This window comes from Numida meleagris, chromosome 1 (genome assembly GCF_002078875.1).
Source record: "Numida meleagris isolate 19003 breed g44 Domestic line chromosome 1, NumMel1.0, whole genome shotgun sequence".
NCBI classification, from domain to species: Eukaryota; Metazoa; Chordata; class Aves; order Galliformes; family Numididae; genus Numida; species Numida meleagris.
Window position 1 is genome coordinate 77,908,009 of NC_034409.1, and position 19,033 is coordinate 77,927,041.

The 19,033-nt window shown below is 47.5% G+C and overlaps 1 protein-coding gene across 1 annotated transcript; it reads left to right on the plus strand.

Moving 5' to 3' along the window:
• Positions 2,869 to 18,377, plus strand: LRRC58 (leucine rich repeat containing 58). Its single transcript, XM_021397541.1, has 4 exons — positions 2,869 to 3,549; positions 11,047 to 11,175; positions 12,447 to 12,724; positions 14,103 to 18,377. The coding sequence occupies exons 1-4, from the start codon at positions 3,044 to 3,046 to the stop codon at positions 14,309 to 14,311; spliced, it is 1,122 nt and encodes a 373-aa protein (XP_021253216.1). The 5' UTR covers positions 2,869 to 3,043; the 3' UTR covers positions 14,312 to 18,377.

Here is a 19,033-nt window from a genome sequence, read left to right on the forward strand (position 1 = left end):
CAGCCGTGCACTTTGAGCAGTGGGATTGCTTCACAATCTGTTCAGAATTCTTTTTGCTCCCCTACCGTCTGCCCACCTGTGATGTGTTTGTACAGCACAGAGCACGGTGTCAGTTTGGGGTTCTGCCCTCTGTGGACTTGGTTTCTTCTGCCTTGTTCAGGCAGGTATGTAAGAGAGGGTTCCAGAGAAAAAGACTGGTGTTACAGCAGATCACAAGGTGAAGGTGACTTAGGGTCATGCTGCTGAGAGAACAGCAAGCCGTTGTACCAGGAAGCACGCAGGGACACAGGCTGTAAATCTTGGTGCAATTGCTCTGTCCCATGAGGCATCAGGGAGGTCTCAGCTGCAGAGCCTTCTGGTTTGGGCAGTGCCTTTCACAAAACAGGTGGACGAAGTGGAAAACCCAGAGGGAAGTAAAAATAATAAGTAAAGGTCTTGTAAACTTGTCTTTTAAGGACAAATGAGAAGCCTTGGGCTAGTTAAGAAGCCTTGAGCTAGTCAAGAAGAAAAGCTCTAAATGTTCATCTTCTGTTGGGTTCTGCTCTTACTTCTCACACTGTGGCAAATAATGCTCACAGGACCTCTCTATCCTATACCAGCTGCTGTGTATGCTGTCTTAATGCTGGCATTCACTGGGCATTCAGTGCTCAACTGTAAAACAGGTCTATTTTATGGCTTTAATCTCTGCTGCTGGAATTCCCCAGGATTTTAAGGAAGTGTCTGCTACAAATTTAGCTAGATGGTACTATAATTACTTTGCCATGTGCAACACGCATGTTTACCAAGGCTAAGTGATTTTGGTTGAGGGAGGGATGAAGAGCAAGAAGTCTGTTACCCACCTGTAGCAGAAGCCTGGTAAGCTCTGACCTGCTGCTTTAGGCAGTAAGAGTATTGGTAAGTAGCTGTACTGTGCAGCTACATGCACTTAGTCACTTTGCAGTTGAGTTTCAAACTGAGGAATATGCTATCCAAGTGGCTGATCCAGGCTCTGTCAACGGTTTATGGGCTTTAGGCCCGATTCCGTGACAAAGGGGACGGGGGACCCAAGGGCCCACGTCCTGGGAAAAGGGGAAAGGGGAAAAGGGTAGGGAGATGGCCCTGAGAGCAAAGAACAGCGGCAACAATCTGAGGAGAAACAAACTAATTTACTAAATAAGATATCAGAATGCAAAACAACACACTATAGTACAATATAATTACAATTTAAGCTGATAAATGCAATACAGAGAGAGAGAATGTCCCAAAATCAAGGTAGGCCTTACTCTACTACCGACGATAAGACGGCTGGAGAGCGAAGTGCTGCCAAGACGAGAGACGGCGGAAAAAGGGACGAGGTCTCGTGATCTGCAAGTTTTTATACTGCGAGCTTTTATCTTTTCCCTCCGTCTGGAAAATGGTAACAGAGGAGCAAAGTACCGTGGGGACTGTAGTAGTCCTTCTCTTCCGAGAACCAGGTATATCCACTACATGATGTTATGATGTGGAATACCAATAACCGAAAATCATAAAACCATGACAAGGCTCTGAATGGCATTTGTGTTTATTATCTTTAACTCTGAAGGTGGGAGCAAATTGGTCCATCAGAAGACTTGGTGCCTGAAAATACTGAACCAGTTCACAGAACGCAACTTTGTTAGAACACAGGCTAAAAGCACTGCAGGAGACAAGAGAAAAATCCAGGTGATCTTACTCCTTTGTTCACACAAAGCGCCCCACTAACTGTCCTGACCTAGCCGAAAAAGCACAGCCTTCATACAGTGGACAGAACTACACTGAAAATAAATTAACTATACTGACAGAGTTTGCTTTTAAGCAGCTATCTCTGTGTTCTTATCAAGCATTGCATCTATGAATCCCTAGGAACTTAGAAAACAAATGAAGCAAGATCAATGGAAGGAGGTTTGTTCCTCCCCACTGCAGCTCATCCATTCCTGAGGGCTGGGCACAGCTCTGGCAACCCCTCGCTGTCAGGAACAGGAGCTTGCACTTCGAAATATTTGAAGTGGAAAAGCCAAAGTTCATTGGGATGTCAGGAGGCAAGAGGACCATGGGTTTTGTCCATAGTTCTCCGGAAACCTTTGAACTCAGCAATTTTTCTGTGTCACGCATTGATTTCAAGCTCTTGGCTGGTACAAGCCAACTGTGGTTTGTCTGCATTCTGTCTGCTCTAAGGTGACAGATACTTTTGTGAATGTGAAGAGCCTTAATGGGGAGGAGACCACCATTCCCTTCTTTTTGGTTCATCTATGCATCACATAAAAGCGAAAGAAGTTTCCTAAAGCCCAGACTTCATCAGTGCAGAAGTTTCATGGGGCTGTGAATCACAGAACGGCTGAGGTTGGAGGGACCTGGCAGACTGTCTAGTTTCAACCCCATGCTGTGGGCGGTGTCCTCACACATCCCCGCTGCCTCTTCCAATGCGTGGTTACTGATTGCACAGCTTTTAACCTGTGCTAAAAGGGTGACAAGCTGAAATTGGGAATCTCAAGTTGCTTGTGCGTGTCACACATGGTACCAATCTGTATCCAATACCAATTCGGTGTCAGTCCGTAACCTGACAGACCTACAGGGGGAAGCCTTGTGGGTTAAGTGCAGTGGACCTCCTAGCAAGTAAAGCTGTGCTTTATTGCCCAGGCAAGGACATCCCCGGAGATACTCTAACAGATACTCTAACACCATCTGGTTCCTAGGCAAGGCGCCCTGTGCGGCTGGCCCTGTTTGAGCAGGCCATGCCGGTCGGGGGCGGGGGCTGTAACGCTGCCCCGCGGCGCTAACGGCATCCCACCCCTCAAGCCTCCCCTCAGGCGCTCCTCCCTCGCATGCTCGTTCCGGGCCGGCGGCAGGGCCCCTGCCTCCCCTCTGGCGGCCGGCGGGGGCCCCGAAACATGAATACGAACGCTCTGTCCCCTTCGGCCGCGGTCGCCACTCCCTCCTCAGGGGGCGACGCGCCCGGGATCGAGCATGGCCCGTAAGGGCGGCGGGGCTATTCAGGTTCCGGGGCGGGCGGCCCCGTGAGGCGGGGCGCTCGGTCACGGCGAGCGGGATGGCGGCGGCAAGCGGTGCGGCCGCGGCGCCGGATCCAGAGATGGAGCCGGAGGTGCCGCGGCGCGGCCCGGCGGAGGGCGAGGAGGCGGCGGCGGCCGAGCTGGCGGCCGAGCTGGCGGCGCGGCGTAGCGCGGAGGCGCGGCGGCTGGTGCTGTCGCCGCGGCGGCTGTGGGGCCCGCTGCCCGCCGGGCTGTCGCAGTGGTTCCCGGCGCTGGAGGTGCTGGACGTGAGCGGGACGGGGCTGGCGGAGCTGGGCGAGGAGCTGCTGGCCCTGCCGCGCCTGCACACGTTGCTGGCCAAGAACAACCGGCTGGGCGGGCCCGGCTCGCTGCCCAAGGCGCTGGGGCAGGCCCCGCTGAGCCGCTCCCTGCGCGTCCTCAACCTCAGCGGCAACCGCTTCGCCGAGCTACCGCCCGCCCTGCTGGGCCTCCGCGGGCTGCAGAGCCTCAGCCTCGGCGGCAACCGCCTGCACGGCATCCCGCCCGACATCCAGGAGCTCCGCAGGTGAGCGGGCGCGGCCCCGGAGCAGCGCGGGCGGTGGGCTCGGGTGTCTCCCAGCACCTCCGCGCCTCGTGCCGCCGAGCTCCGGCGTGCTGCCCGTATTCCGCAGCCCTTCGTGGCTCCCCGGTCCTTGGGGCGGGCCTTCCTGATGGCACCGTGCTTGGTACGAGTGTCGGTGCGAGGAGAGCTCCGTGGTACCTCCAGGGGAGAGAGAAGCTGAACCTCAGGTCATGTGCAGCTCATGGCTGATGGGCAGCACGGGAGGATAAAGATCTGATTGTGGCTTATGCAAATGCCAAGGCCTCTTTGCTGATACAGCAGCAGTCTCATTAGGGTGCTTGGTTGTGTTTTGGTTTTATTTCTCTCCACCCATCCGACTTGTATGGATCTGACAGATCTGAAGCACAGAGCCCTGGGCTGCGCTCGGGGTCATGGCACATCTGGTGCCGGGGCCTGATCAGACCGCTGCGGGCCGATGACGTAGAGATTGAGGGCTGAATCATGGTAACCGAGAACATTTTTGGGGTGGGAAGAGATCTTGCGTAGCGTCCATGTGGTATTGGCTGCCCGTGTTGACCTGGGACGGGTGCCTCTGAGGCCTGCCACAAGCTGGGGGTGGTGTTCTGACTCGTCGGTGTCATGCAGGCACCTCAGTGAGTTCTGCTGGTCTACAAGGCCTCAGACCAACCCCATGCTCTTTGAGACTGACCTCTCCTCACCCTGGCCCTTTGCTGAGCGACTAGCTGGAAGCAGCCTCTCTGACACAAGTCCCAGCAACCTTGGCCCTACAAGACTGGGTTCATCCTGGTGTCTTGGCAGAGCCATGTCCAGTGGAAGTTTGAGTGCGTGGGGTGCTATGTCCCACAGTTCTAGCTGGGCGTACTAGTGCTGGAATTCCGCTAGTAGTGGAATGCCGAAGGGAGATGATTTTGTCCACTGCAACATAATGCAGTTTGATATGGCACAACGTGCTCTTGTTGAGGATCAGGAGCAGTGCTAAGCTAGGATTGAGAGGTGCTTTGAGGCATTTTGAGTTGGGTTGCATCTGGGGTTGGGGTCACCACATCGAGGAGGAGTCTCAGCTTTTTACCTCTTCAGGAGCAGTTGTTTCAAGGACAACAGAGAACATGAGGACAGTGGCACCAGCTTCACAGGAGAGGAGACCGATGTCGGAGATGATCTGTGTTGCCTCCAATAGCATGTGTGGTAGCTGTCTGGGTTGTGCTTGGAATCCAGTTGTGACTACCTCTGAGACAGAGGCTTCTGCTGCTCCTTGCGTGCTCTCATCTGTGGTTATGGTTCTCTCTCTCATTATATTTTTCTTCCAACAAAATAAGCCTCCAGCCCAGTTTTTGTCACACAGCTGACCCCAGGTAGACACCTGGCTGCGTCACATAGCGTGTGGTGCCCCAACGGACTGCTCTGTGCAACATTGCTGCCAAACTACCGCTACTTTCTTCCTCTGGCCTGCCCTGAAGCAGGATTCCTGTTTGTCCTGTCCTGTGGCTTTTCTTCCCCTGGTCATGCTTGAGGCCCAGACCGACGATTCCGAGAGGGCAAATGCGGACAAAGCTATTGAGCCGTGGGTTTATCGTTACAAAGTGATGCGTCAGGTAGAAAAACTAAACTAGACCCAGCTTGTGTCTGCTGCCTGTGTAATCGCCGTTAACTTGTTGAACTTCTGCTAATGTGTCACCGTAATAAAATTGAACTTTAGCTCAAGACAGTAAACCCCTGCTCCTCCAGGATTGTCAACTTCTTCACCAGCAGCAACCCTTCTGCATCGGGGACTGCTTGAATAACAAAAGGGAGGAACACGCTTGCCAGAAGTGGAAAAAACAGTACTTCATGATTTAATATTTCTCTGCAGGGGATCTTGAATCTGCTCATTGAAGACAGGTAGACAGTGACCTGACGCCCTTATCAAAAAGATAGGGAATGTGGAGAGAAGCTGCTGTCAGACTCTCGTCTATCAGTGAGAGAGGTGTCAGCAAAGAGAGCGTGCCTGGCACTGAAGTGGGTAAAGCAAGCCTGGAGGAGGAGCAGAGCAGGACCAACTGCTGTGGCACGAAGGTATCTATTAGTTTCTGAACTCCGGCAGGGACCTGGCATAGGAATTACCCACACAGCTCACACTGCAAGGTGTCCATCTCACTCTGCTGGCAAGCTAAGACTTTGAGTCTTTTTCCGTATTCCACTTCCCATAAAACAATTTTTTTTCTCATGTCGCATGGTCTCCAAGACCACAGAGAAACGGAGGTAGCACTTTAACCAGACACATTCCTTCTGTTGATACTACAGTTCCTGGGGCTAGCAGTTCTCCTCATCTGCTCCAGCCTCTGATTATAGAGCTGAGCTGAGTTGCAGAGATCTAGAAATACTTCTTGTTTCAAGAGAATGTCCGAGCTCTGAATTCTTAAAAAATTCTTAATGGCTAAGCCTCATTTCTTTCCTTTGCTCCACATACAGTTTTTGAAGGGATAATGCATCAGTTTTAATGAAGACCAGAGATGCAGCAGGTAGGGAGTCTGTATAGTGAGGCCAAGAGAATGGAAAACATTCTAGTGGTTCTGACCCTGCTGCAGGAGGAGGAACGTATTGGCAAGTGCAAACTCAAAGGCTTTGGAATGAGAGATGTATCAGGTGATCTTACTCACATGAAGGTAATAAACCCACAGCTTTGCTGCAAGCTGGGGTCAGGTCTTCTTAGCATGTTCCTAGTGACTTGGCAAGTTAATGAGCCATGATGGATGAGAACTACAGGCAGTCCTGCTGTCTTACTGCTTCCAGCCTCAGCCATCCGCCCCATCCTTATCCCTGCAAATCCTTGGGTGCTGTGCAAGATCCTGTGTCGAAAGTGGGCGCTTTCCAGCAGATCATGTTACCTCCTAGGTAGGCAGTTTGAGAAGGACTCTCTGTCATTGCCCTTGTGTTTGAGGCTTCTAAAATGAATGACCGTGATTGCTGTAGTGATGGCAGCACGGTGGTGCTGGTCATAGCAAGCTGAAACCAAGGATAAAGCCTTTGCTTCTTGTTTTCTATCAGAGACATTGTAGAAAATGCAGTGCTGCTCTTTCCTCCAGATTCTATAGATTATGGAATAATACTCTGTAGTGATCTGGAACAGCCTTTTAAATTTCTGAAAAATGTGAGCCCTGCTGAGGGGTTTTTTAATTGTATTATGGCTGAGCCAGCTCCTCCTATACGCCTGCTGCCCCCAGGTGCTGTCAGCTAGCAGTGTGAGTACAGTGCAAGACTGCACTGTACAAGGATTGCAGCATTGGTTGTTGCTGTGAATTTAGGGTAGAAAGTGCGCTAGCTGGGTGAGAGCAACCGTCTTTGCATTGCTTTTGTGTTTGTTGCCCCCAAAAAGGTGAGTTTACTGTCAGTGGTTCTAAGCATCATCTCTTCTGCAGCTCTCCCTCCTGCACGGACCTTGCTGTGTTTTCAGTGTGAGATGGTCACATGTTCTCTCTCAGGCTTGGCTCGTAGCCCCACTAGCTTCTCCGTGTGATGAGCATCACTGCACAGCCATCCCACTGCTGCTGGTCCAGCTAGGGACACGTGAAGAACCGTCATATAATATGGCTGGTGTGTTAAAAGTGCCATCATCTGCTTCTACTGGGTTTGGACAAAATCTCTTCGGTGAGGCAGGCTGTCAGAGTGCAGCTCTGGTCTTCACTGTGGGTTTTGGTTTAGTGGTGCACATTGTCCTTGTGGCTGTGCGCTTTGGGGGACATCTCGCCCTTTAAAGGAAAGAATCCTTAAGAACTTAGTGAAATGCATTTGGTCCCCTCAATCTCCTGATGTGAGTTTCAAATTCGTTGTTCCTCTTCCAGTTAATATTCACGTGCAGTGGAGCACCAGGAGCAAGCAGAAGAGCACAGAAAAGAAACAGGCTCTTTCCAGGCGTCTGCCATACATGTTCCTTTCCTTCCTGCTTGGAAACCTGTAGTAAAGCCCAGTTATACAAAGCCCGGGATCAAAGGCCTCAAGCTCATCACTGGATTCATCCAAGTTCTCTGTCAAGGCTTAGATGCAATGAAAACCAGAGTATTTGCTTTTATTCATGGCGAGTATTAATCGTGTCAGACGAGCATACACTTAAGAGCGGTTGTTACAGTGTGGGAAACACAGCAAATGAGGCTTTGATAAAGATACAGCATTAGGAAATCTGCTTGCTGCCTCCCTTTTTCTTCCCCTCTTCAAACGTTTTGCAAATAGTTTTCAGACAACTGTTTGATCTTGAATTTGCATGTCAGCAAAGGCAGTGCTCTTCTCCCAGGAATTAACAAATCCGTAGAACAGGGTGAACAGGAGCGTACTGTGGGTTGCTTATAAAATCCTCCCTTGCATGAGCCTCCAGCTGCTGTGGAAATTCCTTGTTAAAAAAATGTATCTGAAACAGACCTGGAGCTGTTTCGGGGTCACCGTTTCTTTTTAGATTACCTATTTAAATGCTCCTGTTTGATGTCGGCTGTTAAATGTTATCCAAAGAAGCATCTATGGGGAAACTGAATGGCTTGAAATTTTGTCCATCTTCTGTGCCAGAAGACGTTTTCCCCTTGAAGCGTGATATGGAAGTGTTATGGGAATTGACAGGGCATTAAAAATAGCTCTCATGCTCCGAGTGGGCTGCTCTTAGCTACCAAGTGTTTGGGTTTGTTTTGTGGTACAGGACAACCTGGAAACATCAAGATGTATTCCAGCAAGCACGTGCAGTCTCTTGGCACCTTGTACGCATGCTTTGCTGCCACCACCTGAGCCAATTCAAGGCTGTGTGAGCATTTCCCAGCTCCCTTCCTGCATGTAAAAAGGATTTACATATGTCTGGCTTTTTTTAAGCTCCTAGGCTGGCTTTTGGAAATAGAGGAAAATTTGATCTCTCCCTTTGTGTACGCAGTGATGCAGGAGGCCTTAGCTGACCAGCCCTGTGACCATGCAGATTAATGGTCCTAAGAAAATCTGGGTCTAAACCAGCTGTGAAAGGTTATGAACCGGGTGTGAGAGGTTACTCGGCGCAGCCACCAAGCTGCGGTCCTCCTATGGAAAGCTGTGACAGGCACCACGTGTTGCTTTATTGCAGGCTGTTCTACCAGGAGCTGGCTGTGGCACCGCTAGGGGTTTGCTACCTGTGTGCTCTGCAGCCAGACAAGCTCCTTGACCTGATCTCCTTGTTCTGAAAGGGACGGTTCCTCTCATTGCCAGCCACCGTGTCACTGCACTGCTCAGCCTGGTTGGGCATGCCTCCTTGAGCAGGGCTGCTGGAGAGCCGGCATTGCTGTAGCCTCTAGGTTGGGGCTTAGTGCAATGTGAAATGAGACCAGGAGGAGTAGGTGAGCAGTAACCCGTGACCCTGTGGTGTGGTCAGCCTAATTCTAATTACAAAATGGTTGTTTCTCTTTGAAATCCTGGTCTGGGTCGTGGTGAGCGTTGCTCAAGCAGTTCTTTTGACTTTACTTGGCTCCAGAAATGGCTGTTAGGAATTCCTCAGTCTTGCTCAGCCAAGATGAGACTGAATCCTTCCTTGCGAAGAAAAAATAATCTCAAAACTGACCTACTTCGTGCCTTAAACTTGTGTGGTAAATTCTAAACTGTAAGTACAAGACTGGTCCCAGTTACTCATCTGCAGACCTCTAAAAAGTGATACAAGAGATAGGTATAAGGAAAACAATTTTTAAGAAGCCCTCTGTTGCCAGTGAAAGAGTTACTTTATTTGGTGGATTCTTAGTGAGGCTTTGTAGCCTGGTGCTGGGGCTTTGTATCTTAACTAGTCAGTGCCCTCATTACGCAGCCTTTAAAAAGAATGAACTTGAGAGCTGTAAGTTTGTTGGCAGTGTTTTGCACGCTGAGCATGTGCAGTAAGCTGATCTTGAAATGTGTGTATTTTTTGGCTCGAAAGCGATTTTGAAAATGTTTACTGCATATTTTGCTTCCCTTTTCCCCTTCCCTGGTAGAATGAGTTTGTAATGGCGTTGTCTTCAAGCACAGAGGACAAAGAGTTAATTATTCACTTTTCCTAGGACATGGAGACCTGTACACATCTAAAGCTTATTTAAACATTGAAATCCACATTACTGAAATTCCCTTGCCCAACACTTTTCAACATGAGCTCCAGCAATGGCACAGAGTTAAAATATGCAAAGGAACTGTACTGTCAGCAGTTAATGCCTAATGAGCCCCAAGCAGCCTAAGTCCACCTTGGGAAACAGTGGAGGCTGGAGGAATTTCGGTTGAAATTCCTTTGTTAGGGGATCAAAATTTAATTAAAAATGTTCTCCCCTTGTACTCTCTGCACGGCAGCCTTCCTCCTGCCCTCGCTCCTCACCTACAGGTTGTCCATGTACAAGAGGGGCTGCTCTTGCATGGTGTTTGGTTGTCCTCTGCGTCCTCCCTTGCACGTTGAGCATAACCTCCACAAATGCTGTCCCACTTGATCTCTCAGGTGAAGCAAGATTAATTCCTTTGTTTCATTTGATCGGGTTCAGTTTAAGGCTTAGGAGTGGTTTAATTTTGTAGCTGCTTTGTCATACCTGAGCGTGTGCCACGATTTGCAGTGGGGGCCCTTCCCAGCCAAGGTAGCCAAGCTGAGTCTCCCTTTGTTTCTCTTCCACGTGGCTGAGAACAGGCGAGGAAAACTCTCTGACTCTTGCAGCTGTGATATGGAAGAGAAGTCAACGGCTGGTTGCTGCCCAACTTTTTCTGCTTTCCAGAAAGGGCAAAGATGCCTGGTGAATACTGGATACTCCACTTGGTCGAAGGACTCTAGCGTCTGTGCTCAGCCCTGCCTCCCATCTGCTGAGTTTTGGCAGGGGGGGGGTTTTACTATTTAGACCCAAGCTGCAGTTAGCACAGCCCGTGTCCTTGGTAGCTCTGGGCTCCGTGACGTCAGTGTACTGAAACTGGTCTGCCTGACATGTGTGCTTGCCTGACTCCAGGGCACTCCATGCTCTTGCAGCTGGAGTGCTGTGGGCACGTGAGCTGTATCGGAGCGGGATGGGATGCCTCTGACTTCTTCTGAAAGACTGCAGTTAGTCACTGAGGAGTCAGATGGCACCACGATGCGTGAGTAGGCCTCGTGCAGGGCCAGCACCAGTGGGATTTTTCAGGGGGAACCACTACTCTCGCTTTACTGCTGTTGAAACTGAGAACTCTCGCTGGCTGCAGCAGGAGCTGTGTCGGTGCTGTGGAATGTGTGCAGGTCGCACCTCCTTGGAAGGATGAGCGGGAGCTTTGCTTGCAGGGCAGGTGTCTGGTGCCTGTCTGCAGATGTAACGGTGACTGCAGAAGTCTGGAGGTAAAGCTCGATGTTATCTGTTGCAAAACAGCTACCCTATTGTAATTGTGACGTGTAACAGTTTCTTCTTTCCCCTCAGCAAAGTATTTCACACTTAGTCAGCTGTAAGTTCTCTTTAAGAAATGCAAGAGATGGGAAGACTTGCTGTTAAATGAGGCTGGAAATGACCTTAATGAAATAATGCAGTGTTTTCTCTTTTTCAGTTTGGAGTTTCTATACCTTGGAGGGAATTTCATTACTTCAATTCCACCTGAATTGGCAAACCTGCCTTCTCTAAGCTCTCTAGTTCTATGTGACAACAAGATTCAGAGCATTCCACCTCAGCTGGCACAGTGAGTATTTACTGTCATCAGCCACCAGCTGCAATTAACCCTTTGATCTCATCCTTCTGCTTGTGTGGATAAAAGCAAGTGGGAGGACCTATCTGTCCTTCAGTGTTTCAGTCAACACAGAGATCCTTAGCGCTGCAGGCAGACCGCAAAGATAAGGTACGGAAATCTCAATCAAAGTGTTGTGGAGAAAAAAGACACCAAGTGTGCACTGCTAAGGGAGCTGGTAGGTTTGTGCAGGGAGCCCTGAGAAGTACCTGGGCAACTCAGAACAGATAGCTGCCGTGCTGCTGTGTTCTTAGCGATGAATGCTTGGTTTGTCTTGTCGTAGCCAAAGCCTTCCTTTGTTTGCCTTTATGCTGTACCATCCCTTGTGTTCCCTTGGCGTTTCTTATTCTGGGATCCGAGAAAGTTTTAGCATTCATTAAATCCTACAACGCAACTCTAGAGAATGAGTTACTGCTTAATTATCCCTTGCATAATGGGGAAAAGAGGACGCTTCAAATGCTGTATGGGCAGCCTAAGATGGGAGGTGAAAATTCAGTGTGTAGTTGTAACCCCAAAAACAGTTGGATGACAGCATGGAGTTTTCTCAGTTGGAATTTGATGCCTTAGTGGGATTATTCTTGATGTACGATGTTTAATGACTCTGGATGTCTTGTAACTTGTGCTAGCTTGAGAGCATTCCTGGACGTTGTGCTGGAACATGTCCTCTGAAAGCCAGGATACTGCTTGTCACCCATGCAGACGCTAGCCTGGCCTGACCTTGCTAAACTTTTAAGATCTGGTAGTATCACAGCACAGAGTGATGCAGCTGCAAGCAAAGAAAACGTGGAGCTTCACAGAGCTGGCTGCCTACCAGCATTCATCTTTAATGCATGAGGAAGAGCAGGTGACTTATTCAAAGTAGTGCATGGAACCATTTTTGGTGCATGCACTGGGTACCAGGAAACATTATCTCCTGCTGAAAGCAGCCAGTCTCTATGCTTCTACTTTTTTGGCAGCTGGGGAGACTGTGGGGTGTGTACTGAGAGGCACACCAGCATATGGAAGACTTTCTTTAACAGGCGTTCAAGAGCTGAGCCAAGTTTTCTAGGGCATTGTGAGCGCTGGACTAGCAGTGTCTCCTTTAGCATGAATTTATACTTTTAGAAGAAGAAAATCCAAAGGGAAGAAATTTTCAGGAGGGAAAAGAGTAACCGGGTCTGTGTGTAATGCAGCTGTGGAATGACTTTTCTTGCTCATCCTGACTGGGTTTCCATCTCCATCCTCAGGCTGCATTCCCTGCGTTCCCTCAGCCTGCACAATAACCTCCTGACTTACCTCCCTCGAGAGATTCTTAACCTGGTTCACCTGGAGGAGCTGAGTTTGCGAGGGAACCCGCTGGTGGTTCGCTTCGTCCGTGACCTGACCTACAACCCCCCAAGCCTTCAGGAGCTGGCAGGACGCACAATTAAAACTCGCAATGTTCCCTATGCTCCCAGTGATCTCCCAGAGAATCTTGTCCGCTATCTGAGCTTGGCCAGCAACTGTCCCAACCCTAAATGTGGGGGTAAGTTTACCTTTGCTGCTCTCTTTCTTGCTTTTACCCAGCGGATTTTCTTTCCCCCTGACTTGCCACGTCTCTCATAGCTCAGCCAGGTTAGATGTGCTGTTGCATCAAAATCATTGGCTCCAGCTCTCATGAAACATGTCTTCAGGGATCCTGATTCACTCACTCTTTTTAGGAACAGCGTTTAAAGTTCTAGCACTGGTTTACTACAGTTACGTGGGAATGTCAGACAGTGTTTCCATCGGACCACTGACAGCTCGTCCCAGCACTCCACTATACTTTATGTTCTGAATTTTCTGACCCATCTGCTCTAAAATAGCTCGGACTGAGTAACTGACAGGAGAACTTTGGCAAACTTCTAAAATTGGGCTGCTGAACAGCAAACTTCCTTTCCAGATGGAAAAAGAGGAGGGGAGCTGTAGTGCTTGGTGGTTAACAAGAGCATCTTTTTAGCTCTTGCTTGGCTAGCTAACGTGCAGTACCTGTATGGAGAGGGCTTGTTGATAAGCCCGAAATCCTTGGGCTTAATTTGGCTTAATGCTTAAGCTTTATTCAGAGTAAATGATCTGTGCATTTGGCCTTGAGAAGATTAAGGAAAATCATTAATATATACCCCGCAGTCATTATGCAGTTTGTTATCTTATCTCCATACAGGACTATATCAAAGCAGGTTCTGTAAGCAAAGGTGAAGGGCTGCAACGTGTGAGTTGGAAGAGAAGGAAAGGTTTCCTTTTTTAGAGCTTTGAACAGCCTAGAATAACAGTGGATTAGTTTTCCACTCATCTCGCTTTTCCTTATGAATTAGCACACCACTGCAGCGTTGCTCTGACACTGCAGGAGAAAAGATTGCTCCATACCAGCCAGGAAAGACTGCTGGAAACTTCTGAAAATGTCAGTGTCTAAAATCACTCTCTGTGACAGGAAGAGAACGTAATTTTGCATTACAGCAACGCTGTTGCCATGGCAAACAGCATCCAAACTCAGCGTGGTGACTTCACTCAGGCAGAACAGAAGTGGAGCCACGAAAGAGAGAGGGTCTATTTGTGGACACATTTTTGCTAGCTGGTAGAAGAGGTTTTACAGATTTGTAAATAGAGCGGTGAATTAATTCAGCATTTGAGGAGAAGCTTGCAAATTCCCAGCCTGAGATTTCACCAAGGAGAAATTCACCAAGGAGAAATTCACCAAGGAAAGAAATTTGGCATTTCCATAGGTCCTTTGGTCCCTTCTTTCTCCAGTATCCCCTCCACTTCCATGTCGAGTGCTGTGTTAAATCCTAACTTGAGGCATTTTTTGCTAAATGCAACAACCTCACGGAGCACATGAATTATTCCTCACACAGTCTCACATGTTGTTACTGTGCCCTCTGCCTTTCCAGGTGTCTACTTTGACAGCTGTGTCAGACAAATCAAGTTTGTTGACTTCTGTGGGAAGTACCGCATCCCGCTGATGCACTACTTGTGCTCCCCCGAGTGCTCCTCGCCCTGCAGCTCTGCCTCCCAGAGCTCCACTTCCCAGAGCGAGTCTGATTCCGAAGATGAAGCCAGCGTTGCTGCACGCAGGATGCAGAAAGTCCTTCTGGGATAACAGAGAACAAAACAGGAGGACTGGAAAAGGAGAAGTGTTTGAAAAGTAACAATGGAACAGCAAAGCACGAGCCTTTGGCCTGAGGGGCTCACAAGAAACTTTCCTCGAGTCCTTGTAGAGGGCAGAGCACCTTAGCAAGCCTCGGCTTGCTTGCTGCAGCGCTACTTAGGAGAACTAACTCAGTGGATACTGCCTGTAGGGTACCTGGGGTTGTTAGATATGTCTGCTGTCTGGGTGACCCCCTCGTGTGGGCTGGGGAGGGGCTTTGTCCTGACTGGCAGATCGAGAAACGTTTAATATGTGACACTTGACAGGACTTCAGTCATCCTGCAGAGCAAAGGAGGCTGACCAGATCCTTGAACACTGTGGTAAATCAGGAACAGGCTAATGATGCCACATGGGTATGCATAGATCCTAATGTTTTGTAGAGCATTTTGATTCTTTTTAGTCTCCTTTGATTTCAGTTACAGATCTTGAACCCATCCACCAAATATAGGAGCTGTTTTTTGTTGTTGTTCAGGAGTAGATCTTTCAAACTCTGGTTACTGCTCCTTTACCCGGAGGCACAGGGTCCCTGTGCTGCTGCCAACATTACAGCCATAGAACTGAGCCACCCTTTTTTCTCCTTCATTACACCAGGCTGCCCTTAGTGCTTCCTCCGAACAGTATTCATTTTTTTCCTCCTTCTGCCTCTTCCCATTACACTTGAAGTGCTGCTTTTTTGTGGTGTCTTCAGAAGATGGATTAGTTGTTCTGTTGAGACTTCATATTAGCTTGGACCTGTGGCCATGTGTGCCTGTGCACGGGACCAGATGTGATGCTCTCTAGCACGTGTTTTGAGTCTCAGCTTGCTGAAGCAAATCTACTTTTATGCCTGAGTTGCAGGAAATGTCAGTTAAGACCTTTCCTGTCCTTAAGCAAGCATGTTCCTGTGCTGCAGCAGCTAGCTCTCCTATGCTTGCTGCAGGGCCACCATCTATCTTTAAGCTCATCTACTTAAAGCAGAGAGCACCTTAGTGAATTGGAAGTGCAAAGAGACGTGCTGCGGATAACGGTTTTTGGGTTTTTTTTATTCTTAACGTGAGAGGAAAAGAAAAACGTAACACACCTTGTCTGTGCACCTTGCTGGGGGGTGATTTTGAAGCCCCTTCCTTATTTGCATTAGCTCTTGCTGTGATAGACGTGGCAGTCTGTTGGCTTGTTCAAGTAACACGTTCAGTTATCTTAAGCTATTTTTAAATGAAAGCCACAGAAATTTTTTCAGAGTTTTTAAGTGTAAAGAAATAGCTTTTACAAGCTAGAAGCATGAAATTGAACGTTGCTTATAAATCTACCTGTTGGTGTTTTGCTTAGTGAGAGCTGCCCCTCTCAATATTTCCAGCAGACAGTCCTTTTGTTGCAGTCTCAGTACAGCAAATCCAGCTGTGCCTTTGAATGCATGGGCAGAACAAATATTTCACGTTAAGATGCTAAATGAACGAGCATAACTTTAGTTAACCCACTTTGGTCCTAAGGGGGTAATTAAAAACCTGTGCTTCTCTCTTGCGTTTGGAAAACACGTGTGCCTTTTAGGATATCTTATGGCAGCTCTGTGTTAATGGTCCTGTTTAATTATGCCTGACACTTTATTAAAGCACTTTGATAATTCTACTCTTTGTAACTAGCTTTAGTGATTTATTTTTTTTAAGCTAGAGTTTTCCTTCTAATGTGACCTGACAAACAAGGTCTGTGAAACTTTGTACATTCCAGTCTGTCTCAGTGTGCAGGTTTAACTTCTTGCCTTGCACTTCCTTGACAGAACTGATTGCTTCCCTGGTTTCCTTTGCAGAGAACTTGAATCTGAAAGAAATGATCTGCTTATTAACTATTGCAGCTTACTCTAAATCCTGCAACCAAGAAGTGTATAAGGAGTTGAATGGCACATGCTCTGTGCCTTCCCAAATCATTTTCACAAGTATGTTTTTAAGACAGGTGCACGTACAAAGCAACTGGATGTCACTTTAGGAAATTCTGTGAGGTTTGCTTAGAAAGAAAAACCCACAGTTCTGAAAAGAGAACAACTGCGTGCTGTCAGTTAAATAGGGATCGGTGAGTGGCCGATGTTTTCTTCATCTCTTCTTTCAGATGCTTATTCCTGTTCCGATTGAATCTTGTCATACAAATGCTAAAGGACAGTAAACTGATTGCAGAGCCACAATTTTAAGTTTACTGCTAATTTTAACAGTAGGGAGTAACTGTGTGATCTGGAGCTTGGCTTTTTTGCCGGTTAAAGTGAACCACATAAGCTGAGATTTCAAGATCGTTTGAGCTCAGGGCCATGGAGTACTGCCTGCCTTTCTTCTCTTGAGTAGCAGCCGTCTTGAAGTGATGTATTTTTCATCTCACCAAGTTAGATTTCACAGCCACTTTGCTGCCACAGTTCCTGTTTGCACAGTAACACCTATGTGTGTGACAGGCTGAGACGAGTGGTGGCTGGTTCTGATGTAGCTCTTTCCTCAGGTGCATTTTCTTGACTAACCAAACAAGCAGCCCATCTCTACTCCATTCTAATCGTGCTAATAGGCTAATCTGTTTTTGTAGCTGCTTTACTGTAGCCAGGTCAAAAGTTGACAGCTTATGCAATGGATATCTATACTTTTTTAGACTTGATAAAATATCTCTTAACAAAAAATATATATATTTGTGAATATAGCTATTGATTTCTCTTTGTGCTGCTGGGATTTAAAGTGCAATTCAAGTAAGTCAGAATTTAAAACAATCAGGGACTTGTCAGAAATACGACTCGTTGGTCGTTTTCCTTTCCCCTTGGAGGTGGATGTGAGGGCGCTAGAGGTACAGGTTGATGCTTGCAGTGCCTAACATACTGAGCCCCCCAGAAATCAAGATTTTCAGCAGTTTTATCCCTCAAAAACTGGAAAAGGTACTGGACCATAAAATAGGTAAGATGAAACTTGAAAATTTGCTGGCAGATGGTAGGTTCCTACCATCCCCTTCTTGGAGGCCCTGGGAAGCAGGCAGTGGTTTTGCCAGTATTCTGGCTCGTAGCTCTTTTTTTGCCAGTTTTAAATAGTGGATTTCAGTTGCTTCCAATGTGCCTCCGGCTGCAGTCTTCAGTCAGTGTTTTGGTATCGTTCCCCTTGTTGCTACAGCAGCCCAGCATGTCTGGCTTTTGAAAATGTTCTTAAACTGAGACACAAGTGCATGAAGGAAAGTTGCTCATTCCATCTTCCCTGCAGGGTCGAGGGCCCTGCCGGCATTGTTCCTCTGTCTCGCCATCTCCTTGCCAAGAGGAGCTGATGGCGTGCTTCTGAATGCAGGTACTTAATAGGAGCAGTGGGATCACAGGAAAAAAGAAGTAAAATATCAACTTGACTCGGAGCAATTTCTACAGTTGCCAGTTCTTTTATGTTTGTTATTCTTTAATAAGAGGTGAGACTTGAGGAAGTCAGTAATGAATATTGAAACGTACTCTGAAGTGGCCAGATGCAGTTTTTCGTGGGCTTCTGTCCTGGTCATTTTGAGTCTTTGAAATGTTGTGTTGAATTATAATGGGAGTGGGGGGGAGGGAGAGGAAAACCAGCTCCTTTTTGTTTCTTACTCTTGTTGGCAATAATGAATGGAAGGAATTTAATCCAATGAAAGTAATGAAACTTAATCCTTGCGCTGTGTCTTTGTTAACCAGTTCAAAGAACTATTTTTAACGCATCTTATTCATGCCAGGCAGATGAATTTCTGCCATCGCCACCCCCCAGCTGAAGATACTTCAAGTAGACTACTTCAGAATGCACACTAATGCAGCAGTAACTCTATCTTGGAAGCTTCCACTGATTGTTTCATTTGCCTGCCTGACTAGAGGATTGGTCTTTTACTGACCCGAACATTAAGGCGAGGAAGGGTTCTCATCTAGCCCTCTTGCTGAATTTTTGTTTTAGGAAGCCTTAAAGTGCCTTACTTTTTTTAAAATGTATTTTGCTAAAAATGTCTGAATGTAGAATATCTCTAACATTATTTCATTATGAGCTGTAAAACAAACTGTAAACACTAAACCAAAAATGTTATTTCTGTAGCCGTGTGTGTCCATTATTTGCTGCCGTCTCGACTCTCAGTATCGCTCTTGCGGAGTTGTGAACGTTACAAATGGGGCTGTGCACTGTCTGGGAACAGCTTGGATTTGTCCTGTGCTGTGTAAAACCAACAGTAGGTGAAACTTCAGAAGGACTGCTGAAACCCTTGGCTTTTGGAGCCCATTTGTAATACACCAGAGAGTGTTACAAGCAGGACCTGATTTTGCCTGTGGTGTAGCGTTCCCAAAATCTACTCCATTGTTTGAAGTAATTAATTGTGCTCAATCTGAGCACAAGAGAGGGCAGTGCATGATAGAGTTTTCCAGCAATCTGGAACAGCAGTTGTGAAGTTCTTGAATTGTTTCCCTCTTCTTAATGCGCTAACTCAGAGACCCGTAAATCATTTTTTGAATGTTAATTTTCTGATCGTGTTAACTTTGTTCCTGCTTCTTGTGTAATCCCATGTTTCCTTCTACATCTTTAAGAGTTTTTTGTGTTCTGGTGCCAAAATGTCTCAGATCCCGCTGTGCAGTTACCAGATGTCAGTGCAGGAATGTGGCATATTGGAAAATCAGACGGTGTGAAACAATAATTACTCGATATTAACTTAATCAGGAACTACCTCAGACATGGTTCAACTTCATGTGTGATGAAAACC

Excerpts from the sequence above, each read along its gene's own strand:
- LRRC58 (XM_021397541.1), top strand. The coding sequence starts at position 3,044 with ATGGCGGCGGCAAGCGGTGCGGCCGCGGCGCCGGATCCAGAGATGGAG. Across the intron at positions 11,176-12,446 it reads ATTCCACCTCAGCTGGCACA|GCTGCATTCCCTGCGTTCCC; the intron begins GTGAGTATTTAC and ends CTCCATCCTCAG. Across the intron at positions 12,725-14,102 it reads TCCCAACCCTAAATGTGGGG|GTGTCTACTTTGACAGCTGT; the intron begins GTAAGTTTACCT and ends CTGCCTTTCCAG.